The following is a 21,124-nucleotide window of genomic DNA, read 5'->3' on the forward strand; positions in this document are numbered from 1 at the left end:
AGTTTTACCTGGGCCGAATTATAGCCAACGGATGGATCATAGCCCCTAAACTTGACCTGTGAAAATTTTTAATTAAACAGGTTGAGCTTCCGACCTATAAATCGGAATTGTGACTATGGCAGCCCCAAACTCAACTTGTTAGATTGAAAAGAGGAAAAAATGAAAAAAAAAATTGGTAGTAACAGATGAAATAGATAAACAAATAAATAAAGCTGAATAAAAAAGATGTAGCCCTCAAATTTAGTCAGTTAGTCAATATTTATTCAAAAACAATTGAGTGGTAAGAGTTGTTCAATCAATATAATTGTGTGGGGATACTTTTCTGCTTGAGAACAATTTTTCATGGATTGCATATAGTATTTGATTGACGCGAACTGAAAAGTTCAAAAATATGTATTCATTGACCGAATCAATTGTCTTGAGAGAATTTTTCCAACCCACAGTAACTTATTGACGAATTTCTTACTCAAAGCAATTAATTATTGAATATTGAGTGAATAATAAAGATTTGTTTCGATTGGTAAAAAGTCATTTTTTTGGATTGATTAATAGCCAATTTTGTTTTCCGAAAGATTGATTAATTGATTTTGATATGTGAAATGATAAGATACATACATAATATGAAGCAATTAGAATATATAGAGTAGTAGATACCTCGTAAGAAGTTATGATGTATTGAAAGTTGACATAAAAGATTTATATGAGCAAATTAGATTATACATATGCATAGTTTTACCGAAGTAGAAATGTCAATCGCGACTTATAGGTAAGGTTCATAAGTTATAACTTGAGGTGGAGGAGGAGGTGAAATGTGTTCACGTATGATCGAGATCCATTCTCATAAGTTGAAGGTGAAAAATTGAAGACACATTAAAGATGTCCTGTTCCAATTACCAATACATTAAGAAGAAATTTTGTTAAATACATATCCTGAATTTATTGCATAAATTAAAATTAAACTCCGTCATTTTGAATAATTGAAAAAACATGAATAAGACAGCACGAACATTGAGTAATTAGTTGAAGAACAAGTAGTAATTGCTAATAATAATAATAATATAAACAACAAATAGAGAAGTTTCCAATAATACATGAAGACAATTGAAAAAGAATAAGAAAATATACGTGTCAATAGGAATAAGTAGTTATGTATTATGATGTTTTCCTAAAAATCAATAAGAAAATGTCATTACCAGGATAAGTTGCTTAAAAATTTTATAATCGGCAACATAAGAAGAAAAAACAGAAATTCGGCATAATAATAAATATGATGATTAGAGCAAAGCAATGTAAATAAGGAATAAAGCGAATAAATGATAAATTTGTAAAAATTTATTTAAAAATATTGTAAAAGATTGTTAAATTTGGTTCAAAACTCGAATATAATTCCAATTTTATAAACTTCGGTGGAGCAGAAATTAGTTTCTTCGGCTCCTTTCTTATTTTTCTCGTTTTTGCTCCTGTTGGTCCTACTCCTGTTGGGGTCCTACGAGGACAGAAGATTTTGGCCATTTTCTTTGCTTCCACTTGGAGAGTGATGTTCATTACTACCAGTTCATCATGAGTAGGTGGGAGAACAACATCATCACTATGGACCTGTAAAAATAATAACAAAAGGTTCTTGTGGGGTTATTTAATTTTGGCCCCACGGTGGGCGCCAAATGTTCCTGCGTGAAAAGAGGTCTCCGAGGTATAGTCTGTTCTGTTAGTACTTGAACTTGCTTTCCCTAGGAGTGAGAGGAAGGAACATCGTCTTCTTGTAAGAACGGCGGCTTTGGGCACCTGCAAAAGGACTCCAACGCTCAAGTTAGTAAGAGTAGAAGATAAATATGAGATATTCAGAATGAATAATTGTGCTACAAGCGGTTGCTTAATGGGTCTAATATTGTGGAGTTGTTACTGAGTGGGTGATAACTGCTCTTTAGTGCTCTTCTTTAGAGAGATTTGCGGAGAGATTCCTGTGCTCATCTGGGTTAGCACGTAGTTATTTGATTTTATAGAATAAATCCGTTAGGAGATTAAAACATGTACTGTATTTAGTTTCAACCGGATTCCGATTTATAGTTTTACTTGGGCCGAATTATAGCCAACGGATGGATCAACAACAAAAGCAAAAAATAAAAAATAAAAAATAAAAAATAACAGAAGAACAACAACACAAGAACAATTAGCAAATTAACAAGTTCACAATAACAGTTAAAATTTACCATAAGAAACTAATGCAAGTGGAATTGTCATGCTAATATATTTTCTGCAAAGATGCTATTTGTGCAGCTAAAATTTCCTAATTACTAAGATCCAATTATTCTAATTTCACATGCAATCAACTTACTAAGTTTCTAAAAACTAGAAATTATAAAACTAACCAGAAATATGGTTAAAGCATTTCATCAAACATGTTGAGTGCGGCAAACAAACGGCGGCTGAGCAGACAAAGACGACAGACGCCGAGCTCAAAGAAGCAGCTACGATCGGTGATAGCAAACAGGGGTTGAAGACTTGGAGCACGAAGGAAGCTAGATAGACGGATGGCTGGCGAACTTTGAGTGCAAGGGAAGCTACGGAAGGGTTTTGGTTTGGTACTAATTTTCTTTGCTTCAGAAAGTAGGGGGTGTGTTCACAAATGACGGGGTGAAAAGGGGTGCTAACGAGTTGGGACGTGGGTTCTCTCTTCTTTTTTTTTTGTTAAAAAACATGAAACGAGTCAACTATGAAAACCATTTAATTATTTTTATTTTTATGTAAATTCTAATTTAACATTAATTTTATAATTTAGTTAAAGTTTTTTTTTTCACTTCTTACCGTATCTCTTAAATTCTGATACTTACTTAATTAAATTAGTAAACTAATTATTAAATTAACCTAACTTGATTTAGTCAAAATATTTAAATACATTAATTATCACATAGTCAAAATCAGAAGTATCAGAATTAATGTATCAGAAGTATCAGAATTAATGCTATTTGTGATACTTCTGATACATTAATTATCTCTTATTTTATAGATAAGCTTTCCGTGACTTTAATTTTATATTACTAAGCCAACTAAACTAACTTTTTTTTATAATAAATCTATTTTTTAATTAATTAATTAAAGTTAGCTTCACTCCTAGCAGAACCGTTATATTATACATGGGGATCGAGTAAATGCTCGTGCCAGCTGTAACAAAATGCTTCCCAACTTTTGATACTGTTCGATAAAATAATCCAATTTAATTAGATTTTCCATAAAAAGTAGAACTATACCGTTTTTTAATTGGCTCAAACCCAAATCTAAATCTAAATCTAAACTTGATATAAACATGGCAGGAGTTACTTTTGTCACATGAGGAAATTATTTTTTTTTTCAAAGGAGGAAATTATATATATAATTGCCTAAAAGGATTCCACAAAATAGCTTATTTCATAAGTTTATAGTTTGACTTTTTATTATTCTCTATATTATTTCTATAAAAAAATAGGCTTTATATTTAAAAATAATTGGATCATCAAACTTTAAACAATAGGATTTTACTGTCTTGTATCTTTAAAGAACATTTCAAAGTACTATAAAAAAATATTTTACAAAAATTATTAAAAAAAATTAACTTTTTTATTAGAGTAGTTTAGCTAATATATGTACATGATAAGTATACTACTACTAAAAAATTTTAAATATTTTTATTTAATGAATATAAAATAAATATATTAAAACTTAAATTTTGATATTTTTAACAAAAAAAAATTTATTTTATAATTTTAACATTTTTTATTATTATTATACCCATAGAATATCTCCTTCAAACATAAGATAAGTAAATCCTAAATAACAATAATAACAAATTCTTATAATCACAATGAACTAAAATAATTGTCTTGAATTTTAGTAGTGAAAATATTCTTTCTTAACTTTTAACTAAGTTTGTAAAGAAAAAAAAAGATCAACATAAACATCTAATCTTCTCTCATTTCTATAAACTTTTATGTATTAGAGACTAAATTAATAAGACTATTTTACTCAAAAGGTTACTGATTGATTTTTACTTTGATTTAAATTTTACAGATACTTAGTACTTGGCAAAGCATGCTACCACTTAGGCCTAATGGAAGACGCAATGATTCTCCTCCAAACCGGCAAGCGCCTAGCTACGGCCGCCTTCCGCCGCGAAAGCATCTGCTGGTCTGACGACAGCTTCTCCCTCTCCCTCTCCCTCTCCACCGCCGCCGCAGCACCACCGTCCACCCCTCTCACCGAATCGGAGTCCATAACCCAGCTCCTGTCCCACATCAAGCTCCTCCTCCGTCGTCGGGCCGCAGCACTGGCCGCCCTTGACGCCGGGGTCCACACGGAGGCCATCCGCCACTTCTCGAAGATCATCGAGTCTCGGCGCGGTGTGACGCCACAGGGCTTTCTCTCGCAGTGCTACGCGCATCGTGCCTCCGCCCAGCGGCACGCATGGCGAATAGCGGACGCAATCGCGGACTGTAACCGCGCGCTGGCGCTGGAAGCGACGAGCATCGAAGCACTCCACACACGCGCGTCGGTGCTTGAAATGATTAAGTGTCTTCCTGATTCTCTGCATGACCTTGAACACCTAAAGCTTCTCTACAACTCCATTCTTCGTGACCGCAAGCTGCCTGGACCCGCCTGGAAGCACCACAATGTTAGGTACTCCCGTCAACCCACAACTGTCTCGTTTTCTTTTCTATTTTTTTTTTTTAGTTTTCAGGATTTTATAAAAAAATTATAAAATAATAAATTTTGTTCTCTATTGGATTTTTTTAAAAGTTGAGGATAAAAACTAATAAGATAATCGGATACTTTAAAGTTTGTTTAGTTTCTATTCTTATTTTTATATTTAAGAATGTTTTCATAATTTTGTTAAAAGAAAAATGAAAATAAAGAATAAAAATAGATTTTTTTATTCTTTATTTTTTATATAAAATTTTGTAAATAAAATCAGTGTGAATGAAAACATAAAATATTTCCTTAAATCAAAGAAATTATTAATTTTTAAAATAAAAAAGATTTTACAAATAATAAAGCACCCGCTTTCTGTATTTTATTAATAAGATAATGATATTGTCACTCTTATTTTTTATACTATTATTTCACACATATCTTTTATTTTTTATTTACATGAATTTAAAAAAAATGACATTATTAATATAAGAATAATAATATTCATTTCATGCGATAATAAAAGTATAAGAGTGAAAGTTACTTATAATTTTTGTTAAAAGTTTTAGATTATAATTAATTAATATATATTAAAGTTTTTGAAGAGACTAATATAATATAGGAATAGCAACGGGACAAAAGCGGGATATATCTTTCTGATTTTCGTCCCCATCTCTAGATTTATTTCTCGTTTTTGTCTTAATTTTTGTCGTGGAAGAGTATTATTTTTTATCTCTATTTTTTGTGGACTTCTATTTTCTGCAGAACTTATTCTTTATATTCTTATATTAATTATTTATATAAAAAATTTAATAAAAAAAAAAAATATTATTACAATATATAAGGATACAGTCATGCAGCAGTGAAAAGGTTAAAAGGCGCCGCGATCAAAGACAATGAAAAAGTGAAAGAGTGACGACACAATGAACACTAAATAAAAATGGCAAGGAGTATAATTGTGACGTTATATGAGATTGGGATCGAATTTGCGAGTTCTAGTCTTTTGGAGTGATTAGAGAGTGGGATGATACAGTGTTAGTGTTATGGAAAAAAGAAAAGACACTTTTGAAATTAGGGTTAGATTTTTCACAATATATACATATATAGTATTTGGTATGTGAAATGACTAAAAGTTTTATATTAGAAATAAATAATTAAGGGCATTTAAGTAAATTTAATAATTCGAAAATTAGTGAAAGCAGATTGGAAATCTCTGCTCGAGTCCCCATGTCTGCCTCAAGAGAATTTTGGCCTCCATCTCTATCTCTGCGAAAAAATTTTCCATTTTTGATCCCCATTTGGAGTAATTTCCGCGAAAATATCCACATTTCAAAAGTTTTGTCATCTCTTATAATAACCTCTCTCATATTTTGAATCATTTTACTCTTTTCATTGATTATTTACATCTAACTTAAATGCTTTTATTTCAAAAATAATATTTACACACTAAAATTAATCACTAAAATATACTACTAATATATTTATTATAAATATATGTGTGATTTAATTTATTTTTAAAATATATTTTTATTTTAACATATATTTTATATTTATAATGGCAAATTTTAGTGTACACTTTTGATAAATGTTTTATTTTTTTACTAAACAGGTACGTAGAGATCCCGGGGAGGCTCTGCACTCTGAGCACCAAGATCAAAGAACTCAAGCAGAGAGTGGCAAATGGCGAAACAGGGAACAACGTTGATTACTACGCTTTGATTGGTTTGAGGCGTGGGTGTTCTCGGTCGGAGCTTCAGAGGGCACATCTTTTGCTCTGTTTGAAGCATAAGCATGAGAAGGCTCTGAGTTTCATTGATCGCTGTGAGCTTGCGGACCAACAAGACATTGAAGATGTTAAGGAAAGGGCCAAGATGTCTGCAACGTTATTGTACAGGTTGATTCAGAAGGGTTATGCTGAAATTATGACGAATATCACAAAAGAGGAAGCTTTGAAAGAACAGAGGAAGAGGGCTTTACATGATGATAATAGTAATGAAGATAGTAGTGAGAATGTGTTGTTTTGTTCATCTGCTTCGACTACAAATCCTTCGTTGCTTCAAGGAATGTTTTGTAGGGACCTATCTATGGTTGGGAACTTGCTTTCTCAATCTGGGTTTAACCCTTCCATTCCCATGAAGTATGAGGCTTTGAGTTGCTAGCTAGTTCAATTATGGTTCGCACCAAAAGATTAAAAATGGGAAAAATTGCAGAAAGAATATCTGATTTCAGTAACTTAACTATCTTATACAAAAGGGATGATAAATTTGAAGAGTACTACTGGAAAATTTTGTAACCTTTTGTTTTGTTATTTTATATTTATATTAGATGTTGTATAGAATATATTTATGAATGAAATTAAAACATAGTTTAATTATCATTTAATTTGACTTCTACTTTTAAAGATATTTAGGTATAGAATTTTTTTTAATCGATTATTTATTATATACTATTAATTTTATAATTAAAATATGTCATATGTCACTTTTTTATTGTAATTAAAATTATTTTTTTTTCTAAAATTAAAGAATTCTCTCATTTTCTCTTTTCCTTTTTCTGTATCTCATTCATTCACTCACTCTATCTTTTTTATATATTATTATCAATAATTAATTACAAATTTAATAATCAAATTGTGTAACATAGCACTCTCTAATTATAATTAAAATCAAATTAAAATTAAAATATTAAAATTCAAAGCTATATTACTAATTTGATTAACAATCAAAATATGTTACACGACACTTTTTAATTAAACATGAGATAAAATATTTTCTTCTAAAATTAATAAACTTTCTTTCTCTATCATTTCCACTATATATAAAACTTATAATTTATAATTTATATTTTATATTACTAATTTGACAAATCAAAATATGTTACGAAATATTTTTTTATTACAATTAAAATAAAATATTTTCCTCTAAAATTAACAAATTCCATCTCTCCTTCTTTTTTATCTTTCTCTCTCTTTTCTCTCTTATTCTCTATATCTATCTACCTTTCTCTTTCACAAAAAAATAAATTTAATAAAATAATATAATTCAAATAAATTCATAATTATAAGAAATACATTAAATTTAAAATTAAATATAACTAAAAAATAATTATGTAATATTATTACATAAAAAATATATTACTATTATAATTATTATATACATACTATTTTAGTCTTTTTTATTAAATTTTAAATTTTTACCACTTATCTTTTTATTCTATATTTTTTTAAATATTTATTATCTATAATTTGAAGAGAAAATCTTGAAAATATAGGATACACATACAGACAATCCATTCATGTTCTAATTCTGAAATTACACGGAATCTGTTGGTTTAGATTGAGATATTTTTCTAGTATCATGGCTATTTAGTTGTCCACTCTAAAAAAATGCACACAACAAAATTCTAAAATCTTTTTAGTTTTAAAAAAAGCATTGCTCTTATATGTGTAATTTATGCACCACATAGACCTTATGCACATTATTTATATTAGAACTCCTTTGTTTATACTTTTTGAACATTGAACCTTTATCATCAATTCTTGAATTCTACATACAAACATCTCATATAACATGATTAAGTAAGTATAATTTTAACTAAATAAAAATAAAATATATATGTAATAAAATCTAAAAATAAAATATATATGTAATAAAATGGCCACAGATTACTATTTTTGAAAAAAAAAATATTTTTTTAAAAAAGTTAAACACTTCAGATTAAACAAAGAAATAAAGATAGAAAAAAAATGGAAAAATAGAAAATCAGGTTTATATATTAAAGTCGACATTAACATACTCAGTAACCTTAACTTCATTCTTATTCTGTTGTATAGTTAATTCATTTGTTTCATTGTCACTAAAATATTTGTAATGTATACTGTGAACATTACTTTTATGTTTTATCATTGTTTTGGTGATTTTTTTTTCTGACAATAATCCTACAATATAATAAAATATATTAGACAATATTTAAATAAATAAGTAAAAAAAAATTAAAAATTTTGATAAAACAAAAAATTAAAATTACTTTTACATCATTCAGTTCATCACTCGATTGGTGATGATCAGTATGTTAGATGCTTCTATTGCATAACTCTAGACATCTTTAAATCGTATGACCACAATGTATATAATGAGAACACTTATGAAATTTTGTCACTCAGTTATTTTGACGAGGAGATTTTTTTGTCTTCACAACAATTGAATCACTGATCAAACCCGCATTAGAAAGAATCTTGGGGTTAGGATCACGTTTCTTTTTAAACTTTTGGATTAGTCAAAAAATATCATCTCTAATCTCCATGAAGTCATCTTAGTTCTTTGATGCCGACTCACACAATGTGAAACACAATGTTACTAGAGCACCATATCTAATACCATCAATATTTTCAAGGTCAGTATCCTCGAATGTCACAACTAGAAAATTGCTTAATACAGATAGATTTGGTCTTTATTACAGACTGATTTTTAGTTACCGACGGATTTTGTCACTCTGTAAAGGCCTCGTTGAAAATTATTTACCGACAGATTTTTTTCGTCGGTGATTTACCGACAGATTTTTTATCAGTTAATGACAGATTTTTCCTTGGTAAATTCTCCCCTCCATTTCCCTAGAACGTCAAAGTTTTCGATGAATTTTTCGTCGATAATTAGAGACAGATTTTTCGATGGATTTTTCGTCGGTAATTAGAGACAAATTTTCCGACGAATTTTTCATCAGTAATTAGAGACAGATATTCCGACGAATTTTCCTTCGGTAATTAGCAACAGATTTTTCGTCGGTAATTAGAACCTTGGAAAAGTATTCCAAACTCTGAATACAGACAAAAAAGCAGTCTGTAAATCCGTTAGTAAAATAAAATAGAATTTTTTTATAGATTTTTCATTACAAAATAAACCTGTTTTCATACAAAATAAATATAAATTTAATAAATATAAATTTTTATCTAATTTGTATTCGAATATTTATAATATTTCAAAAAATAAATAAATTCATCGTATTATCAGACTAAAAGAAAAGTATTATAAACACGCAAGTCAATATAATTCAAAACATAAATAAAGTGTATTGATACATCAACTATAATCCTCAGTATATTGTTCAACCATACTAAAACTATCAGCTAGTTTTCAGTGTCATCTTCATCCTCATCATCTTCATAGTCCTCATCCGAAGAGATTGAGGATGGCAGCACTGACGATGGTAGTGGAACAGCACTGGAACCGATCATGATAACTAGATAGTACTTGTGCACATCATTCCGGCAAAGAATAAGATCCTGAGTAGTAGAATGAATGCATTGTTAGTTAGACCTAGCACTTGTAGAGTTTGTAGTTACTACGACTGCTTATCAACCAAATTGGAAACTGAAGAACAAAAAGTACGATAAAGTTCAGGAAAATGATGTGTTATTAGTTGTTACATACAGATTATGGCATGTTTTAGTTTATAGCAACAGAAAATGAAGAATGAAAATTATTTACTTATTTTGCAAATTGATACTCATCTAGACATTACACACCAACCTGGACTCAATCCTGTGTCACACTCATTCAAGTAGACTTCAAGCTACCATGTTAGAATAACATGTAACTGAGTAAATTTTGTCTGAATACCCATCATCCTTACCAACAAAAATTCATACGTTATAATGACACAAGTGAAGTACCAATATCCACCAAACAAAAGACAAAGATATCTACTGTGATACACAGCCAAAATGAATCTGGAACTTCTCAGGAACAGATCCTATAAGATTACTTCTCAGTACTCTGGAAACAATTCAACAATTGAGGATCAAAAAGGCATTGCTATCAGCTTTTTCTCCCATTGCTAAGAGCATTTCTTAGTGAGGCATTATTAACTCATAAAATAAAAAATAAAAAGAAAAAAGATGCAAGCGAGGGTCAGGGGATTAATATTGAACTTTTCTTTTATGGATTAAATTTTAATATGAGCAATATAGAGGACTTAAGAATCTGGAGAAACAAGTTGAACTTGCATCACTTAAGAACCTGGACCCAAGGTAATTAATTAAAGTAAATTTCCAGGGTTTTTAATAATGAAAATTCTGGATCTAATAATTGAACTTGGGCTTAAATATTAAATAATCAGTGGAATCAAATTAATAATAGTTGTGTGTTTTATGATGGTCACCACAGGCTGTACTTATCATGAGGAAGCATAATCTATTTAAAAGCAAGAAGGAGAGTAAGTACCTTGCTTAAATATTAAAATATATATATTTTTACCCTTGCCAACATTGGATCATGTGTTTTATTGGGAGAGTCAGCAGACACTTCACGTTCTGTTGAAGGAAGAAAACTTCTATCACAAAATTAAATATATAGAAGATTATAGACAGTGACATTTTGCGCAAAAGCAGAGTTAACTTTCTGCCAACATGATGCTAACTAAAGAGGGAAGGAAATGCCATAAACTATTAACAATAACAATAACAATAAGCATAATATTTGAGTCCTATTAACTATTAAGGATAAGAACAGAGTGTAGTAAAGGCTGATGAAGAGACTGATAAAAGTTGAAAGGGCAGAAAAGCAAAGGCGCAGAGATAATTTAACTATTTAATAATAAATTGATATGTATGTACAAAAAATTTAAGAATAATGACACACCAGATGCATTAAATAATTTTTCTGGGCCAATCCCTTCCATTATTGGAAAATTAGTAAATGGAATAGATCAAAGAAGTGGATAATTTTGGTGAATAATTATAGAATAATACAAGTTCTATTATTAAAGTTGCCTGGCCATATAACTATTCATAATTTTGGTGAATAAAGGGCTATTTAAGTTGCCTGGCCAGACAAACAACATTTCTAAAGCCAGATTCCATATAACTATTCATAGCAAAATTCAGAACTTAAATGCTGAGGAAGAAAACATCACCTTTATGACCTCTGCCTCTGTCAATGCTGAGGTACCACCAATAATATCAAAATCTCCCTGCGAGAAATGATTTCATAATGAAGGGTCTTAAGATAAAATAAACCACCCCTCAAGAATCCTGTGTTTCAAGTATAGATATGTAGTACACGTTGCATGCAAGCAGGATGTATTGACTTAGTCTTTTTCCTAAGATGTAATGTAGCTTTGAAGACATAACACATCCTTGCAGGTCCAATTTCCAACTCGAGAAAAATAAAATGCCTATTACAATCCTTCCATAGCACAAGCAAACTATCAAAATATTAACCAAAGATGTGTATAGAAAATGGTTTAGAATACCGAAAAAAATTATCTCAGAAGCAGCTATTACATTAAATATGGAAGTACATAAATACGAAGGTTGCGAGAATCGGACTGGTCATCGAACCGATCGAGTGACTGGTTTAATGGTTTAATAATTCAATCGGGGTTAAACTGTGATTGAATTGATTTAATTCAATATAAAGTAAAATTATAAAAAATCATATACATAATTTTAAAAATTTAAATTCAATCATTTTTAAACTAATAAAATTTAAAATTTAACAATTTCACAAAATAAATTATTCATAATTTATCATTAAAAGGTTATAAACAATTTCAAATATTAAAATTTATAACTAAAAAAAATCTTATCATTTGGAGTAACATTATTGATTGATGAATCATTAGTAACTTTAAGGGTAACGTTATCGCTAAGCTCTTTTAATAAAATTATTCTTTCAGAAAATAGCTCTTGAAACATATCATTAGGTAGAAAAAGTATTGCATATAGTGGATATAGATAAAAAAAATTCAGCAATAGACTGTGGAATATAAAAGTCACTACTATCTAATAATGGATATCGATTATCTTTAAATAATTCTTCACTAGGATATCTAACTCAACTTGTTCTAATGGAACACATTCACAAAATTCTTCGTATGACTTGAAAAGTAGTGCAAATCATTTTCACTATTTTCTTGATTTCCCATATCTTTCATTGTTAAATATATATATATATATATATATATATATATATATATATAGCAAATTATGAGTTACTTGATGTATTGTTAAAGAGGCGGAAAAAGAAAAGAAGTCAAACAATTGTAAATTATAACTTTTTTTTATAGGATGTGTATAAATATAAAAAAAATTTAAATTTAATTTTGTTGATCATGCAACAAAAAGATAAAGATAAAGATACGATAAGATAGTGATAACAAATTAAATTAAAAAAATAAAATAATATTTAAAACTAATTTATTAAATTATCTTGTACATACACTTCATATAACGAAATTAATGAAAATGGTAACTTCCCATTTAAGTGATTGTTTCTCAACATCAACACTTGAAGTTGAAAACAAGACGAATATACGTTGGAGAGTGTGGAGTGCCCCCCATTAAAATTTTATAGAGTTAAATATAGTATATAAAATAAAAATTTATTTGTCCCCACTCAATAAATAAATTTAATCCTATTATAATTTTTTTAATTTATTTCTGTTTTCATAATGTATAAAAAAAAGATTTTACTATTTTATAATAGAGAAATGTTACTTGTCTTTTAAATTTTTTGTTTTTAGTTAGCCTTTTAATTTAAATAATATTAAAAGAGTAAAGTATTATTTTTGTCCTTAATGTTTGGGATAAATTTTAAAGTTGTCCCTAACGTTTCGATCGTTCTATTTAAGTCCCTAACGTTTCAAAATTGACTCAATGTTATCCTGCCGTTAGGGATCCGTTAACAAAATTGACGGCGGGACAAAATTGAAACAATTTTGAAATGTTAAGGACTTAAATAGGACGAAAACGTTAGGGACAAAAACAATACATAAAATTAAATTTTAATTTAATTTTATCTTTCAATAATATTAATTTTTTACTGTATATAATATTCAATTATTTTTTAATTACATCTAAATAAATTACACTTAATCACATTACTTTCATTTAAAAAAATTATTTTTTTATAATTTTAAAGAATTTTGATACATTAAAGACAAAAGGTATAATTTATATTTTATTGTATATATATTTTTTTTTCTGCAAGTTTATATACTAGTTATTCTACAAACATTTCATGATAACTAAAAATCTTTAAGAGTAAAATTATAAAAAAATAATTTATTTAAAAATGAAAGTAATATGATTAAGTGTAATTTACTTAAATCTGATTAAAAAATAATTGAATACAATGTATAGTAAAAAATTGATATTATTGAAGGATAAAATTAAAATTTATTTCTATGTATCATTTTTGTTCCAACGTTTTTATCTTATTTAAGTCTCTAACGTTTTAAAATCGTCTCAATTTTGTTCCGCCGTCAATTCTGTTAACGGATCCCTAACGGTAGGACAACATTGAGTCAGTTTTGAAACGTTATGGACTTAAATAGAATGATTGAAACGTTAGGGATAACTTTGGAACTTACTCTAAACATTGAGGACAAAAACAATACCTTATTCAATAATATCATTTAATTAATTTAAATACTCATTTTTATAGGAAGTTACTTATTTTTTTTAGAAGTTACTTATTTTTAATTTCTCTTTCTTCTAAAGATTGAATGATGGACACTTTTTAAAAATACCTAGTTGCACTATTTAAAATAATAATTAAATAATAATAAAAAGATAATTAAAAATTAAATCAATAATTTAAATTTAAGTACTAAAAACATAATTTTTTATGCTCTCAAAAATTCTAATTTTTTTTATTATTTGTTCTTGACTCTTTGCCTCTTAGTAAGACTCCTTAATTTCATTTTTTAATTTTTTTTATTTAATGACAGGTTTATTTTTATTTATTTATATTTTTTAATTCATTCAATTATTTTGTAGTTATATTATTATATTTTTTTATTATATGGTTAAATATTATTGAATAATAAAATCCATTAGTAATTTAAATTTTGAAATATAGTAATATTAACTAACAATAAAGAACAATTAAAATGAAAAGTAAGATCCAAATATACGAATATCTATTGATATTTCTTCTTTTGAAGTTAGCTCTAATTTTGTTAGTAATAACGATATAAATTAAACAAATTTAATTATAAATATTATAAAGAGTCAATTTCGTAATCTTATAAGAGATGAATTTTTAAATAATTATTTAGTGATATATATAAAAAATAAAATATTTAATTGTATTAACAATGAAAAGTTATTCAACATTTTTAAAATATCAAATTTAAAAAAATAAAATCCTAAGTTATATGTTATTATTTAAATTACTATATAAGTGTTTTAATTTATTAGTTTAATAGTTAGAAGATTAATTATAAAATATAATTATAAAATATAATTATAGAATTATTATCATGTTATACATATTTTATCTCCACTAATAAAATTTTTTGGATTCGTCACTCATTGAAAAGCTGATCTCATTAATAAGTAAGGTAGAGAAAATTGAAATTTTACGTGAAATAGAAAAGATAAATTAAGAACATAAGACGTAAAATCTTAACAAGATTTAAATCGTAAAATTGTTAGACTTAGTATAAATTTCATAAAATCGATAGACTCATTTAAAATCGTAATATCAAAAAATTTTAAGAATTAAATCAAAATTCTAACTACTATGCCATTGAAGTAGAAACTTTAACAGACAAATTATTATTACTAAATCTATATGGATTACCCCATACCTACTAAGATCCAGGTAAAAATCACATGGAACAACATTTAAAACAAACACAAACACAAACACTTCGTTTGTTCACATTTAAAGAATATCTTTGCTTAAAAAAAAAGAAGAAGAGAATAAGGTAATACTTAGAACAAACAAGTTTTCATAGCAAATCACAACTCTTTTGTCATTCTCTTCCTTGTTGATTCATCTTTCTCTTATCTTTCTTTTTTTCACACAATATACAATTTTAAATAAATAATTATTTATATTCATAAAAGATGAAAACACTGACATATGTATTTACATTAGATTAAAGCTAAACTTGTACTCACGCAAGATGCCTTTTGTGTGACAAAAATACTCTACGTGACACTCCAACTCTTCAAAGACATGGTACTTTTGTCACACAAATGGCATCTTACGTGGGTACAAGTTTAATTTAGATTTAATATGAGTACATATATCAGCATTTTCATCTTTCACAAAGTGTTACTTTTTATATTAAAATATTTAAGAGGAGTATTCTAAATCGATTCTTAATTTAATTATTAACAAATTTTAATTCCCACATCAAATTTTGATATAAAAAAATTAGACAAACCAATTTATATTATTATTTGATAAAGATATAATCATTTCTAAAATTTTTTCAAAATTTTTATGTATCTGAATCAAATCAAATCGATTAAAAATGGATGGGTTCGATTTGAGTAATTAGCTACCCAATAAAACAAAAATTCATTAAAAAAATAAAATTTTTATTTTAAAAATTTTGTAAATACAATAATGGTAATAGGCCTGTTTTCATATATATATATATATATATATATATAAATCTTTTCCTAATATAACAGTTTGATTTGTTATCCTAATTTATTCCTACCAAAAATATATATGACAAATTGCTATATACATAAATAACCAAACTTTCTAATTGACATTTCTATATATAATTTATGTTGACCGTTGTTACCCCCCCCCCCAAAATTGGTGCGTGTAAATTTTGAATGCCCAACTTGACTAAGAGTTTCCCAAACTGTTTCGTCCCGAGAGCCTTGGTGAAAATATCAGCTAGTTGGAGATGAGTAGGAATGTAAGAAGATAATAGTCGATTGTGTATGATTTCATCCCAGATAAAATGACAGTCAACTTCGAAGTGTTTGGTACGTTTGTGGAAGACTGAATTTTTAGCAATGTGAAGCGCTGCTTGACTATCGCAGTACAAGCGAATGGAAGCAGGATACGACATGTGCAGCGAGGACAGTATATCATTTATCCATATTAATTTCCTGGTTGTCTTGGCCATTGAGCGGTACTCAGCTTCAGCAGAAGAGGCGGAGACCGTTTGTTGTTTCTGTATTTTCCACGAGATAGGGGCAGTATCGAATTGAATGAACCACCCTGTAAGAGATCGGCACATTAGCGGATAGCCAGCCCAATCAAAATCACACCAGCCATAGAGTTGCAAATCATTTTCTTTAGGTAGAAGTATGCCCTGCCCCGGATGTCCCTTCAGATACCGAACAACCCGTAAAGCGGCGTGCCAATGTTCTGTACGTGGGTTCTGCATAAACTGAAACAAAACATGAACACTATAGGCGAGGTCAGGTCTGGTGAAGCACAAATATATGAGTCTTCCAATGAGGTGGCGATACATGCTAGGATCAGAGATAACAGGGCCAGCAGTGATGAATAGATTTTTGACGGTATAGAATTTCATAAATGAATTCTCATTGCAAGTATAGTTTCCAAACCAATCAAAAATCATTTCATACAAAAGATTGTTTGTCACTAGTACAAACCCCTAAAATTAATAACCGAAGTATTTAAACCTCGGGTCATTCTCCCTAGGAATTACAATAAAGTGTCTTGTTATTGGTTTGAGTTGTTTTGGGGTTTTGATAAGAGGCATGAAAGTAAATGGCAATGAAAATAAACTAACAACTATAAAAGGCTCTTGGCAAGGTATGAAAATTAGAAGTCCTATCCTAGTTATCCTTCTCAATTGTGATGAGAATTGTTCATTGCTACCACTTAGTTAACCCTTACTAAATAAAGGAAAGTCAAGTGGATGAATTGACTTGAGCCACAAGTTCCAGCCAACTCCCAAGGAAGGACTAGCTTTAGTGCACTCCAAACCAATTAGCAATCTCTCCAATTATCAATCAACAAAGGAATTAGATAACTCAAGTGTCACTAATTACTCTACCTATGCCAAGAGGAACAAAATCTATACTAAAACTAAAAGAGACATTTCAACAAACACATAAAGTGCAATAGAAGTAAACATTATTAAATGCAAGAATTAAAGAAATCTACAACTACAAAAACAAGAGATCAACAATAGAAAAGCAAAGAAGACACATTTAGTATGAATTACCTCTTATTGAATTGGAAGAATGTAGAAGGAACAATACTAGATCTACAACAAAATATAAGAACAACATAAAGGAAATTACAACAAAAGAGTAGAAGAAAATGAATGTAGCAACAAAGAATTGAGAGGTAGAAGTAGAAGAAAGCAAAGATTAAAATCTAGATCTAAGAACCAAACCTAATCCTAATCCTAATTCTAGAGAGAAGAGAGAGCTTCTCTCTCTAGAAACTAACTCTAACTACTAAACTAAACTAATGGTTAAAAGTTGGTTGATTCCTCTTCAATCCTTGGCTTAAATAGCATCAGAAATGAGTTGGATTGGGCCCACAAGGCTTCTAAAATCGCTGGCCACGTTTTGCTTTAAGTGGACCAGGTGGCAGCAACGGCGCGTGCGCGTACTATGCGCGTGCGCGCCACCATAAATGTAGCAACTATGGCAAATCTTATATCATTTCGAAGCCCCAGATGTTAGCTTTCTAACCCAACTGGAACCGTATCATTTGGACCTCTGTAGCTCAAGTTATGGTCGTTTAAGTGCGAAGAGGTCGGCTTGACAGCTTTCCAGTTCTTTCATTTCTTCATGAGTTCTCCAACTTTTCATGCTTTCTTTCTTCATTCCCTTGATCCAATCTTTGCCTCCTAAACCTTAAATCACTTAAAAAATATATCAAGGCATCTAATGGAATCAATGTGAATTAAATTTATTTATTTTAAGACCTAAAAAGCATGTTTTCACTCTTAAGCACAATTAAAGGAGAAGTTATAAAACCATGCTATTTCATTGAATAAATGTGGGTAAAAGGTTATAAAATCCCCTAAATCAAGTACAAGATAAACCCTACAATTGGGGTTTATCAAGCAGCGGATGCCAACCGGTGATTTTCCTTACATGTAGTAGCTGCGGGCTTAGCAGCCAGCAAACCTGCTTCAGTGATGATGTCCAAGGCGTATTTCCGCTGGCATAGAAAAATTCCCTTGGAAGATCGGGCAACTTCAACCCCCAAAAAATATTTCAGGCGCCCTAAGTCTTTCATGTGAAAGCACTTGTGCAAGTACTGTTTAAATTTGTTAATTGCATCACCATTATTTCCTGCAATCACAAGGTCATCAACATACATCAAAACAACTAGGTGGACATCATTTTTATAGAGACTAAACAAGGAATGGTCTTTTGTGACTGCTGGAAACCAAATCGAGTAAGGGCAGAGGATAATTTTGCAAACCAACAACGCGGAGCTTGTTGCAAGCCATAGATGGATTTTTGAAGTTTACACACTAAGCTTGGCTGAGACACTTGGAACCCGGGTGGGAGCTTCATGTACACATCTTCATCAAGGTCGCCATACAGAAAGGCGTTATGGACATCCATTTGGTGAAGTTTCCAATCCCGGGCTACTACAACGGCAATAGTTGTTTGAATGGTCACCATCTTTGCCACCGGAGAGAACGTTTCATTGTAATCTAGTCCTTCCACTTGTTGATCTCCAAAGATGACCAAACGTGCTTTGAATCGCTCGACTGACCCATCAGAATTGTATTTAATTCGATAAACCCACTTACAACCATAAGCTTTCTTTCCTGGAGGAAGAGGTGTGAGCTTCCACGTGTTGTTAACTTCCAGTGCTTGAATTTCTTTGGACATGGCATCTTGCCATCGCGAATCTGTGACAGCTTGGGAGAAGGATCGAGGTTCTTGCTCGGCTTGTAATGAAGCAAGAAAATTGCGGTGTTGGTCAGAGAAATTGTTACAATTCACAAAGTTTTGTATAGGATAGGACACACCTGAGGAAGTTGATGAAGTCGGATTCTGGATGGAGGGGCTCTTTTGGACAGTGGCAGTGGTGACAAAGTTGCGCAACTTGATGGAGGAAATTTTCACACGGTGTCCACGGCCAAGGGGGGCTTCGGTTGCGGTTGGTGACAAATCAGAGATTGGCACCGTTTTCTCGGTGCTAATTTTTAAGGGGATAACGACGTCCTCGTCTGGGTCATCTCGGAGCTCATGTCCCCCCTGTCTTGGATGTCAGGAGCTGTGGGTGAATGTTCTAGAGTCTCATTTTGATTTGGAGGAATGGGCTCAGCTGTGGGAGAAGTGGAAATTGACCTAATTGGAGTGTTCTCTTCAAAAACATGCTCCAGCATTAGGGGCTCAATTTGGTCAACTTGTGTGTTTGCTCTTTGGGCTTCACGAAAGGGAAACGCACCTTCATGAAATGGACATCATGAGAGACAAAAAAAATTTTCTTTTCCAAATCAAACAGCTTCCATCCTTTTTGCCCAAATGGATACCCGACAAACACACATTTCCTACTTCGACTGTCAAATTTGTCATTTTTCCTACTTTGGTTATGAGCATAACACAAAGAACAAAAACTCACAGGTATTTATAACTGGGAACTCTTCCATGAATAATTTCATATGAGAATTTTCCTTTCAACACTAAGGACGGTGTGAGATTGATTAGGTGCTCGGCAGTTAAAATGCATTCTCCCCAAAACTCAATAGGGAGATTACCTTGGAATTGCAAGGACCGGGCAACATTTAGAACATGCCTGTGCTTGCGCTCTACTCTTCCATTTTGTTGTGGAGTTCCGACACACGAAGTTTGATGAATCACTTCTTGTTGCATAAAGTACTGCTTTAAACACATGAACTCTGTTCCATTATCGGATCGCACCATTTTGACGCATTTATTGTATTGTTTTTCAACCAAAACAAAGAAATTTTTCAATGTAATAGACACTTTCGTCTTTTCTTTTAACAAATATATCCAAACATCCCGTGAGCAATCATCCACAATGGTTAAGAAATATGAAGCTCCACATGACGACGGAGTTTTATAAGGCCCCCACAAGTTACAATGAATTAAATACAAAATACTCGAAGCATGACTATCACTTAATGGAAACTTATCTCTTGTTTGTTTGTATTTTTCACAAATTTCACAAATTTTATTCACCTCTTCGCTAGTACATTTGTCACTCACATTGGGGATCATTTGCACAATTTTAAATGATGGATGTCCCAATCTCTTATGCCACAGAGTCAATTTATTTTCAGCTTTGACATGACTTGCTTGAGTCTTGTACACACCACGATACCAATAGAGCCCATCCTTCCGTTCACCCACTCTAATCATCTTCCTCGAAGTGCGGTCCTGCATAATACACAGCTTGTAAGTGAATTGTACAACACAGTTTTTTTCATTAGTCAATTGTGGAACAGAAAGCAAGTTGCATTTTAATTTTGGTACATAAAGGACATTTTTCAACTGAAGTCTTCCGTCAAGAACCACAGTTCCTTGTTTGCAAGTAAGCACCTGCTCACCGTTAGGCAACCACACTGGGCATCCTGAAATGGTCCTTTTTTCACACAAATTTTTCAAGGTACCTGTCATGTGGTTAGAAGCACCACTATCGATGATCCACAAATCCCGAATTCTCTTACCAGTCATTTTCTCAGATTCAGCTGATTTTTGTTTGCTGATCATATCAACCAATACCTTCCATTG

General features: G+C 30.4%; 1 protein-coding gene and 1 long non-coding RNA gene across 3 annotated transcripts; one reads left to right on the forward strand and one right to left on the reverse strand.

Moving 5' to 3' along the window:
* The first annotated feature begins 3,783 nt into the window (after positions 1-3,783).
* LOC112702295 (uncharacterized) lies at positions 3,784-7,036 on the forward strand. Its single transcript, XM_025753270.3, has 2 exons — positions 3,784-4,647; positions 6,269-7,036. The coding sequence occupies exons 1-2, from the start codon at positions 4,082-4,084 to the stop codon at positions 6,816-6,818; spliced, it is 1,116 nt and encodes a 371-aa protein (XP_025609055.2). The 5' UTR covers positions 3,784-4,081; the 3' UTR covers positions 6,819-7,036.
* Positions 7,037-9,597: 2,561 nt separating this feature from the next.
* LOC140174192 (uncharacterized) lies at positions 9,598-12,031 on the reverse strand. 2 transcript variants are annotated; one of them, XR_011863413.1, is made up of 3 exons: positions 11,569-12,022; positions 10,878-10,966; positions 9,598-9,937 (listed from the first exon to the last, which is right to left on the reverse strand). It is a non-coding gene; the product is annotated as an uncharacterized lncRNA (long non-coding RNA). The 2 variants fall into 2 exon arrangements; XR_011863412.1 differs by having other exon boundaries at positions 9,598-10,966; positions 11,569-12,031.
* Positions 12,032-21,124: the final 9,093 nt, after the last annotated feature.

The sequence above is a fragment of the Arachis hypogaea genome, chromosome 7 (assembly GCF_003086295.3).
Source record: "Arachis hypogaea cultivar Tifrunner chromosome 7, arahy.Tifrunner.gnm2.J5K5, whole genome shotgun sequence".
Classification (NCBI taxonomy): Eukaryota; Viridiplantae; Streptophyta; class Magnoliopsida; order Fabales; family Fabaceae; genus Arachis; species Arachis hypogaea.